The sequence below is a fragment of the Amphiprion ocellaris genome, chromosome 10 (genome assembly GCF_022539595.1).
Source record: "Amphiprion ocellaris isolate individual 3 ecotype Okinawa chromosome 10, ASM2253959v1, whole genome shotgun sequence".
NCBI lineage: Eukaryota > Metazoa > Chordata > Actinopteri > Pomacentridae > Amphiprion > Amphiprion ocellaris.
This window is the reverse complement of record NC_072775.1, coordinates 31529149-31540875: the sequence shown is the minus strand read 5'-3', so window position 1 is coordinate 31540875 and position 11727 is coordinate 31529149. Positions and strand designations below refer to the sequence as shown.

The 11727-nt window shown below is 36.9% G+C and overlaps 2 protein-coding genes across 2 annotated transcripts in view; both read right to left on the bottom strand.

Annotated features, from left to right (window-relative positions):
- Positions 1–413: 413 nt before the first annotated feature.
- Positions 414–5617, bottom strand: LOC111565171 (gastrula zinc finger protein XlCGF57.1-like). The gene is made up of 2 exons (XM_055014515.1): positions 5243–5617; positions 414–4810 (listed from the first exon to the last, which is right to left on the bottom strand). Exons 1-2 carry the CDS (start codon positions 5466–5468, stop codon positions 3045–3047), a joined length of 1992 nt encoding a protein of 663 aa, XP_054870490.1. The 5' UTR covers positions 5469–5617; the 3' UTR covers positions 414–3044.
- A 3733-nt stretch (positions 5618–9350) lies between these two features.
- Positions 9351–11727, bottom strand: part of LOC129349838 (zinc finger protein 260-like) — a 4709-nt gene continuing 2332 nt past the window's right edge. The window contains exons 2-3 of the mRNA XM_055014518.1: positions 11564–11727; positions 9351–11143 (exon numbers count right to left, since the gene is read on the bottom strand). The exon at positions 11564–11727 is cut by the window's right edge and continues 169 nt beyond it. Coding sequence (XP_054870493.1) covers positions 10524–11143; positions 11564–11727 — 784 coding nt within the window. The 3' untranslated portion in view covers positions 9351–10523. The remainder of the gene's footprint in view (positions 11144–11563) is intronic.

Genomic DNA, 11727 nt, shown 5'->3' with positions numbered 1-11727 from the left:
AGTGACAGGGACTGAATAAAGCAAAAGTAAAAATACCAAACTCCAACAACACTTCATGACTAGGAACTTAATTTAAAGTAGCACTAAGTATTTTGAGCAACATGCACATAAAATGTTGAAAGTAATATTGCCAGAAAATGCACACTGTCAGTGTTTTACTCATATAAATGATGTTTACTAGTGAGTTAATGATGCTGTTTGATTGGGAGCCAGTTTTAGCTGCTTTATACTTGATGCTGTTACTTTATGTACTGGCAGGTTAATCAGCAATGTCTCCTACTCTCTAAGGTCATCATATGTTTGTAGAGGTGACATCCTGGTCAATTCTGAAGATCGGCAGAAAATACATTCTAATTCATTATCTTCGAACACCTACTGGACAGGGATGGTATGAAAAATTCTACTTCCCTCTGAACTGTTTTATTGTTTATTTACTTAGATCCCCATTAGCTGCCATACAGACAGAAGCTATTCTTCCTGGGGTCTAAACTTCTCCACACAAACACAGTTGCGCCATGACAGGCAGACAAAAACAGGATGCACATACAACCAGACATTACATACTTTGACAAATAAAAATAACAACAAAACAACAGTCAAACAAAAATTAAATAATTCACACATTCAAATGACATAACAAAGAAATCTCAGGTAGCTCTACCTAACATCTAAAAATTCAGGTCTTATAGACATGCTTATTCAAACAATAACAAGCAAAAATAGCTAATGTAGCATTTCATTACATAATCTGAATACCCATTTTCTGATTATTCTTGAGTCAGTAGAAATAATCTCAACCTTTTGCAAAAGGTGGTCACATACAACTGTAAGTTCAAGAACTGTGGTAGTGAGTTCCATGCCACCATTGCCCTGTAGCGCACCGTCTTCTGTGACTGATTGGTTCTACAGGCAGGTAGAAAAAAACTCCCCTCATCTGCTTGACATGTTGAATACTGGTGAACATCCCTGAAAAAAGTGACTTTATTATAGAGTATTTCTGGTGCTTTTGTGATCATAATTTTTCTAATAAATTTTATAAGGGAATAATGTACTCTTCTTTTTACATGCAGCCATGCCAATCGATGATGCATCTCCTCAATGCTTGTTCTGAAAGAACAACTCAGAACAAGCCGAGCAGCTTTATTTTGGGCCACCTGTAATTTATTAAAGTTTGATTCTGTTGTGGCTGACCAAATAATAGAACAATAATCTAAATGGCACAAAACTATTGATTCAACTAATATTTTCCTCACACTATATGGTATACATTTACTGCAACAGCGAACCATAGCCAAACTTTTACCAAATTTATTCAATATATATGTGATCTGATTATTCCACGAGAGCATATTATCCACCTTAACACCTAAAAGCTTAGCTTCAACAACTTGTTCAATGACTGAGCCTCCAATAGACACATTCAGCACAGGAGAATCTTTTAACAGATGGGGTGATCCTATTAAACATTTAGTTTTTTTGGCATTAATTACCAGCCTATTTTCATTGATCCAATCCTCTATTACTTTTAACTCCTCATTCAGTCTGGTATTCAGGTTCATCAAGTTATGATCAGACACATAAATAGTTAAATCATCTGCGTACAAAACAATGGTGGCATTCTCCAAGATGAGAGGTAACTCATTTGTAAAAATGGAGAACAGCAGCGGACCAAGACAGCTCCCTTGTGGCACTCCACAAGAAAGGCTCCTTGACTCAGAATAGCTGCCATTGAAAAAAACAGTAAACTCTCTATTGCTAAGGTAACTTTTAACCCATTGAATAGCAGAGTTTTGGAACCCATAAGCTCTTAATTTTTCCAACAGTAAATCATGATCCAGTAAATCAAACGCTGCACTCATATCTAGTAATACAGTTCCAACTAATTTTTTGTCCTCAATATAATTCATCCAATCATCAGTATTCTGAGCCAAGGCTGTTGTTGTGGAGTGCCCGTTCTTATAAGCATGCTGCGACGAAGAATTCAGTCCATTTTTACAAAAGTATAAATTGATTTGGTCATATGCTATTTTCTCCATTATTTTACTCAAAATGGGCAAGATACTAACTGGTCTGCTGTTTTTCCCAGAAAAGGACTCTTTACCATTTTTAGGGAGAGGCACAATTTTGGCAACTTTCCATTTAACTGGACACCTACATTTTAGTAAACTTATTATGATGTGAAACACCGGAATTGAAATAACATCTGACACTAATTTCAGTAACCTTACATCAAGTTCATCCATACCTGCAGGTTTTACTTTCATTAATTTTAACGCATTACTACCGTTACACTCACTCTATCAAAACTAAATGAGCATGATTTATTTTTCATAATATTATTTTTAATCGTACTAAACCCTAAATTACTTTTTGGGTTTTAAATCATGTTCTTCTTTAAATTTTCTACTTTGTTTTTAAAATACTCACTTAAATATTTTGCGATATCTGCAGGTCTAGTCAAAAAAGAATGCTCTAATTCTAAAAATGATGGCACACATTTGGATTTTCTTCCAGTAACTCTGAACTGTAATAAAGTGGAAATATGAAGTTGTAGAAATTTATCCACTAAAGTCAAATTTGTATTGAAATACATCATTTGGGTAAATGCACTGACTTACTTACCACTGGAAGGAAATACATCAAGTGACCAAAAGGTATTAAACAATGAAAGATTGTAATTACCAATGAGACAGAGTCCCACTTTCATCCAGGAACCATTGAAAACAACAAAACAACATACAAACTGCAATCACTAGGGGTGTAAAGTTACTCAGTACATTTACTGCTGTGGACCATTAAGTGCATTTTTAAAGTTCTTCGCTTATCCGTCCATTCCACTGCATTTCAGAGGAAAATATTGTACTTTCTACTGCACTTAATGTATCTGAATTGTTCCATGATTGAAGAGTGAGATTCAATAATAAAATCTTGCGTGTGATTTACATTCTTTTGATTCCGTGTCTAGATTGTTTTATAAATTGACCATTTTTACACAAATACAACGTTCCATTAATTTCGTCCTAAATCTTGGATTGACTACAGGACTACAGCGTCTCACCTGTGTGAGTTCTCATGTGTCTAGTCAGATGACTGTTGTGACGGAAACTTTTTCCACAGGTTTTACAAGAATATGGCTTCTTACCTGTGTGAGTTCTCATGTGTTTAGTCAGACTACTACTGTGACTGAAACTTTTACCACATGCTTGACAAGAATATGGCCTCTCACCTGTGTGAGTTCTCATGTGGACAGTCAGATTACTATGTTCACTGAACCTTTTCCCACATCTGTCACAAAAATATGGCTTTTCACCTGTATGAGTTCTCATGTGGCTCGTCAGACATCTTTTGTGACTGAAACTTTGTCCGCAGGTTTTACAAGAATACGGCCTCTCACCTGTGTGAGTTCTCGTGTGCTCAGTCAGATTATTACGTTCACTGAACCTTTTCCCACATCTGTCACAAGAATATGGCTTTTCACCTGTATGAGTTCTCATGTGGCTAGTCAGATGACTGTTGTGACGGAAACTTTGTCCGCAGGTTTTACAAGAATATGGCTTCTCACCTGTGTGAGTTCTCATGTGGCTAGTCAGATGACTGTTGTGACGGAAACTTTGTCCGCAGGTTTTACAAGAATATGGCTTCTCACCTGTGTGAGTTCTCATGTGCGCAGTCAGATTATTTCTTTTACTGAAACTTTTTCCGCATGACTCACAGGAATATGGCTTTTCACCTGTGTGAGTTCTCATGTGCACAGTCAGATGAACTTTTTTACTGAAACTTTTTCCACAGGTTTTACAAGAATATGGCCTCTCACCTGTGTGAGTTCTCATGTGGACAGTCAGATGGCTGCTTTGACTGAAACTTTTTCCACAGGTGTTACAAGAATATGGCTTCTCACCTGTGTGGTGTTTCATGTGGACATATAGAACATCACTTCTGTTGAATTTTTTCCCACATCTGTCACAGCAAAACGCTTTCTCACTGTTGTGAGTTGTCATGTGGAACAACAAGTTTGTATTCCGAAAGAAACTTTTGCCACACGTCTCACAAGAATATGGCTTGTCACCTGTGTGAGCTCTCATGTGGACTTTCAGAGGACTATTTTTGCTGAAACGTTTCCCACAGGTTTCACAAGAAAACCGTTTGTCACCTTTGTCAGCTATCATATGGACTTTCAGGTCAGAGCGTAAATTACGTATTTTTCTGCATGCATTGTCAGCACTTGGTTTTACACTGTTGTGGATTTGGTGATGTTTCGTCATTTGGTACTTATTCTTAAAGGTCTTTCCACAAACATCACATTTTAAAGACTTTCTACCTGTGTCTGTATCACAGTGACTTCCTGACAATGAAGACTTGTCTACATTGTTACTGTGACTGCTCTCTCTGTTATGACTCTTCTTTGGCTTCAGCACTGCATTTCTAGTTGACCCTGAGTCTACATGCTTACTTCCCTCCTGATGTGGGCTCTCAGCTACTGGTGAATTGTAAGAGAGGAGCTGATCCCTGTTTGGTTCTAGTTCACTGTGATCACTGTCCTTATCAGCTGAAGTCAACAGAAAGGTATCAGTAGCTTGATTCAGTACAATCTGCTCTTTCTGCTGACTGGTACAGACTTCCTCTGGTTCCTCTGTAATCTGTGAATGTTCTGGGTCTTTCTGGTCCAGGCTGGTGCAGAATTCCGTCACTTCCTCTTTAATCTGTGGAATCTCTGGGTCCTCCTGCTCCAGACGAAACTTCTTCTCCTGGTTATGGAGCTGCTGATGAGCAAGACCATTCCTCTCTTTCCAGACATCTTGATGTGGTTGGTCTGAGTGGTAGGGCGCATGAAAAAGTTATTAACATGACGATAAGGAAAGAAACATCTGAGAGAAGACATTAAGTCCTCTCACATTGTTCCTCACATTGGCTCATCCTCAACAGCAATATAAAGTCATGCACCTCTGTGGAAACAGCACAACCATAACTACAAGTAGAGAAATTTCCGAAATTACATTTCTGCAGAATGGCACAGTTCTGGCATGAAGAAAAAACAACAAACAAAAACAAAACAATGGCGGAAGCATTAATGTATCCATACAACAGCAAAGTGGCAAATAGAAAGTTCAAATAAAAGTCAACGACTTAAGATGCAAAAGCAGAATTTCTGTCTGAAAATAAATGTAACTCAGAGTTCGAATTAGGATCTTACATTCGTCACATTCCTGTGCTAGTTCATTAAGACAATCATAGTTTTACATACCAATTCTGTGTAATATTATTCGTGGTTTCCAGAAGGGATCCAGCAGCCTGGGCTGATAATCAATCTCTTCATCCAACTGGCCGACTGGTTTATCAGACACTCCAGAAATTTCTCTGGATATTTCTACACAGTTGGATTTACACTGAACCAGTGTATCAGCCTCTTGCATCAGTGCAAGATGCTCTCCCTCCCCACTGGTGCACAGTTCCTCCTGTTCCTCTTTCATCTGTGAAGAATCTGGATCACCCTGGTCCACACTGGAGTTCCTCTCCTGGTTGCAGAGATTCTGCTCAGCAAGAACATTCTCCTCCTGGACATGTTGCTGCAGAAGGTCTGGAGGGAAGAATGACAAAAGTAAAAGCTTGTTAAAGGTGACGACGGCTGATGCACATCTGAGCTAATAACCCTCTGAAACCCAAGTACTGTCTGGGTAGATTTTGCTCCTGTCACATTTTTCCTCACTGTGGGGTTATTTTTCAGTGCAATATAAAATCCTGCACTTCTGTGGAAAAAGTACAACCATGACTAGAACTACAGAGAATTCACAAATGTTTTCTGAGCAGTATGAATAAAATAGAGAATAGAATAGAATATACTTTATTCCTCCCACAAGAGGAAATTTGCAATGTCACAGTAGCTCAGTGATGATAAGAAAAATCAAGAAAACATAACTATAAATTAAAGACGTAAGATATATACACTATATATGCAATATAAATAAGAAAAACTGAAGAAAACAAGGACACTAATAACACAAATTTATGAATATATACACACAAATCAATTGCACAGTTGGCACATGGCACAGTTTGGACAGAAATTACAATTAAAATGGCTTGACTTCACACTGTTTTTGAGCCATGCTGCATTGATGTTATTCACCTGATACGTTTTATTTTGCTGTCAGTCTCTATTGTCATCTGCTGTCTTCTCCATGTAAACATGGTCTGCATGTCATCTGAAAACTTTTTTGAAGATTTGTTGTCATTTCACATTTGGTCTGTTGCACTGAAGAGCACTGAATTTTTGTTTTTCTATGGATCTGGAGCAAACAGCATGGTTTTGGTGAATTTGTAATGACACATGCAGAACAGAGTCATTTCCATGAACTGCGTCGCAGGACTGACAGAAGATTGAAAATCCGCTGATTCATTCAGTTTTCAAGGTTTCTGATAAATGCTGCAATTCCAGAGAGTATTTTTAAAAAGATAAGTTCTTGGCTAATTTTGGTGCAAATAGAAATGGTACTCGTTACTGAACAATTGCTTTTTGTTGTAATCTGCTATTACAGGGGGTCCTCGACTTATGTCGGAATTCCATTCCTACAACAGAACGTAACGCGATTTTCACCGTAAGTTGGAACTCACATATAAACAGAAGTACCTATGTTACTCACCTATGCTAACATAGAAGTAAAATCATGATCGAAGACATAAAAACACTGTACAGTTCGCTTCGCTTCCCAACTAGTTCCCATGCCAAATTTGTTTTCACGTCACAAACACCGTACATCGGAATGATGGAACAAGACAAATAAATTTATGGGAGATGGCAATGTTGCCACGAAACCCCGTAGGTCGAGAATGTCGTTAACCAAGGACCTCCTGGATAACTTTGGGCTGAGCACTAAGTAACTGGCCACCACAATCCAACTAGAATTAATCAGCAATAATGCTAGTTAGTTGTGACAATTCTGACTATAGTAATCGGATCAATGAAATTACTCATAATCGAGGTTTTCACCTGCCTACGAAACATCTCCAAAAATTAGCTGTGTCCTCAGTTTATGAGGATTTAATAGCAAGTCAATGTAATATTTTGCTGAAAATGTTGTTGTTGTCCTTTCTGAAGGTTGAGGTATCAATCTGTCTCTGGGTTGTCCTGTGATGAACCAGTGATCCATCCTGGGTGTCCACTGCCTCCCACCCAATATTGATTGGGACAAGTTCTTGGCCCTGCTACTGTATAATTATCTATTTATTTATTTCATTGCTGTACTCTGCTGTAAACTGTTTTAATAGTCCTACAGCTCATCTTATATCATGCCACACTTATAATCCATTCAATTTATAGAGTACGATAGTCTCGATATATCACACACTGGTCAAATACCAAGAATAACTGACCAGTTACTACAAATAATTGAGCAATTATTACTAATTCTTGATCAGTTAGATGGTTCCAAGTAAATATGTAGTAATATATTTGTCAGTGTGTCAGAGTGAATGAGTTCAGTTGGGTTTGACGGGGAGGACGAGAAAAGCTAAAATGTTCGGTAAAGTTAGAAAGATATTCACAGATTCAGACTTCCGGCATCAATAACTCATGAGATATACATTGTAAAAACATAAACCATGCCTCTTTTAAATCGTTGTAAGCTAGACAGTGTGCTACAGAACCAGTTTTATCAAAAGTCGCTGTCTTTCCAGCTGCAGAAATAACATTGATGTCTATGCGCAGCCGGCTGTGCCACAAGTGAACAGTGACCGTCTGCAAATTGCAAAACCGCTGGAACAGCAAAGAGAGACACTACACAAATATTCAATAACTGCACTCTTATGCATTGCAGTGTCAACAAAATCACTGGAGTCATCAACTGGCTCATGCTGGTCATACTACAACTCTTTATTTGGTGCTAAATTAAAAATAAGAATTTTAATGAATTTTTATGAGTAATAAAATTCAATAACTTCATTCTTATACATAGTAGTGTCACCAAAATCATTGGAGCCATCAGTTGGCTTCTGCTGGTCATACTACAACTCTTGGTTTGATATTAAATATGAAAATCTGAATTTTAAGGAATCTTTATTCATAATAAAATTCAATAGCTTGCCTCTTCTGTACTGTAGTGTCGCCAAATTCACTGGAGCCTTCAGTTGTGTCCTGACTGTCATACGACAATCCTTGGTTTGATATTAAATAGAAAATCTGAATATTAAGGAATTTTTTCATTATTTCATTCTCATTTTATTAGTAATAAAATTCAATAACTTCACTCTTGTTTACTGTAATGTCACCAACATCACTGGAGCGATCAATTGGCTCCTGCTGGTCATACTACAACTCTTGGTTTGATATTAAAAAAATTTTTTCACAATGTTAAGGATTTTTTTTAAGCATTGTATTATTATTTTATTAGTAATAAAAATCAATAATTTCACTCTTATGTACTGTAGTGTCGCCAAAATCACTGGAGCCTTGAACTGACTCCTACTGGTCATACTACAACACTTGGTTTGATTTTAAATAAAAATTCTGAACTTTAAGGATTTTTTTTCTTATATTCTTATTATTATATTAGTAATAAAATTCAATAACTTCACTCTTATACATTGTAGTGTCACCAAAATCACTGGAGCCATCAGTTCACTCCAGCTGGTCATACTACAGCTCTTGGTTTGATATAAAAACATTTCTTTTTTATTTCAAGGAATTTTTATCATTTTATTATTATTTGATTAGCAATAAAATCTAATAACTTCACTCTTATGTACTGTAGAGTCACCAAAATCCCTGGAGCCTTCCATTGACCCTACTGGTCATACTACAACACTTGGTTTGATATTAATAAAAAATCTGAATTTTAAGGATTCTTTTTCTTATATAAAGTGGAAATATAAATATAAATATAATATAAGACTCACTGCTGCCCCTTTCTGGACACATCAAAACTTTTAAAAATCACATGTTTTTTTTTCTTTTTTTAAAGACAATAAAAAAAAATTATGAATGGACCCTGGTCAAGTATGTTGCTGGACTTGAAATGAAATGAGCTTTGAGGTATTTAAAAGACAAATCTAGAGCAACACAACCCTTCCAGTAAAGAGTGTCTCTGAAGGAGACCAGTGTCCTTCATGCGGAGGAGGATTGAGTCTGTCGGCTAATATAAAGTGAACATAGGAATTTCAATTTATTGAATCTAAACTTTTTTTTTTCGTTGATCATATAAGACAGTTGAAAATTATCATACAGCCCAACTTTGACAAATATAAAACAGCATGTGATCTCACTTTTGTATACAGGTTGATTTTTGTTGAAAACTTAAACAATCATCTGCCCGATATATTAAAAACACCCAGACAATGGAAAAGCAGGAGAATAAATGCTTGTTTCAAACAGTTTATTGTTAGATTTAAAAATAGAAAGATAAACCGAATACAGAATACGGGCAAAAGAAGAAATTTTATATTGGCATTAAAATTTGTCACACAAAGCCATGTATCATCAACATTTTATCAGCCAACAAGACGGAAGTTACCAACAAAAATTAATGGAAGGAATTGAATAATCTGATTCTGTTCAGGTCCACAACAGGTACAGATTAAGATTCATCTCAGTACAGCACTCACACAGCAAAACTTCAGGTGTGTTATATCAAAGTAATCTGATCTGAACAAATTGTTCTGAAACTAAGTGAAGTCTCTATGAGTAGAACTTTCAAAATAAACTGTCTTATAAACAGCTGAAGCTATTACTTCCAGATTGAACTGAATTAGAAACTGGTTTAAATTCTTTTCTTGTTTTTTTTTATTTTTTACAAAGAACCACCACAGAAATACAGACTGAAGTTGAACTGGATTGCAACCAATTTACATACACATGAACTTAACATGAGAAATACGAAATTACATTCATGTGTAAACTCATTGTCAGTACATCAGAGCAACATCATATCCCTTTCCACTCAGCTCTAACAGAAATCCTTTTTGCATCCTACAAAAAGCATTGTGTAGTCGCACCAACTTTTCAGACATCTATAAGTTGTTAACAGCTTCATAAAATTGGGATTTTTCACCTCTGAACGGTGAACATCTCATCCAAAAATCTGAGAAAAATTGTGCATCAGAACTTTGTTTTTCTTCTTTCCTCTCTCACTCTCTCTGTCATTGTGTAAAAAACTGGATATAAAGTAGTTCAAACTAGCTCCACCTGCAGCAGCTAAAACATCCAGGGACTGAACTTTTACTTCAATACTTTTACTTTTCACCTGTGTGATTTTTCATGTGGACATATAGACTACGACATCTTCTGAATTTTTTCCCACATCTTTCACAACAATATGCCTTCTCACTTTTGTGAGTTGTCAAGTGAGACAACAAGTTTGCATTCTGACAGAAACTTTTGCCACATCTCACAAGAATACGGCCTCTTACCTGTGTGAGTTCTCATGTGGACAGTCAGATAACAATTTCAACTGAAACGCTTCCCACAGGTTTCACAAAAAAAACGTTTCTCACCTTTGTCAATTATCATATGGACTTTCAGGTCAGACCCTAAATTACATTTTTTTTCTGCATGCATTGTAAGCACTTGGTTTTGCACTGTTGTGGATTTGGTGATGTTTCTTCATTTGGTACTTATTCTTAAAGGTCTTTCCACAAACATCACATTTGAAAGACTTTCTACCTGTGTCTGTATCACAGTGACTTCCTGACAATGAAGACTTGTCTACATTGTTACTGTGACTGCTCTCTCTGTTATGACTCTTCTTTGGCTTCAGCACTGCATTTCTAGTTGACCCTGAGTCTACATGCTTACTTCCCTCCTGATGTGGGCTCTCAGCTACTGGTGAATTGTAAGAGAGGAGCTGATCCCTGTTTGGTTCTAGTTCACTGTGATCACCGTCCTTATCAGCTGAAGTCAATAGAAAGGTATCAGTAGCTTGATTCAGTACAATCTGCTCTTTCTGCTGACTGGTACAGAGTTCCTCCGGTTCCTCTTTAATCTGTGGAGTCTCTGGGTCGTTCTGGTGCAGACAAGTGTTGAATTTCTCCTCTTCCTCTTTAATCTGTGGAGGCGTTGGGTCCTCCTGATTCAGATTAAATTTATTCTCCTGGTTATGGAGCTGCTGATGAGCAAGACCATTCCCCTCTTTCCAGATATCTTGATGTGGGTGATCTGAGTGGTAGGGCGCATGAAAAAAGTTATTAACATGATGATAAGGAAAGAAACATCTGAGAGAAGACATTAAGTCCTCTCACATTGTTCCTCACATTGGCTCATCCTCAACAGCAATATAAAGTCATGCACCTCTGTGGAAACAGCACAAGCATGACTACAAGCAGAGAAAGTTCTGAAATTACATTTCTGCAGAATGGCACAGTTCTGGCATGAATAAAAAACAACAAATAAAAACAAAACAATGGCAGAAGCGTTGATGTATCCAAGCAACAGCAAGGCGGCAAATAAAAGTCAACGAGTTAAGATGCAAAAGCGGAATTTCTGTCTGAAAATAAATGTAACTCAGAGTTCGAATTAGGATCTTACATTCATCACATTCCTTTGCTAGTTCATTAAGACAATCATAGTTTTACATACCAATTCTGTGTAATCTTATTCGTGGTTTCCAGAAGGGATCCAGCAGCCTGGGCTGATAATCAATCTCTTCATCCAACTTGCTGACTGGTTTATCAGACACAAGAAATATTTCTCTGGATATTTCTCCACAGTTGGATTTACACTGAACCAGTGTGTTAGCCTCT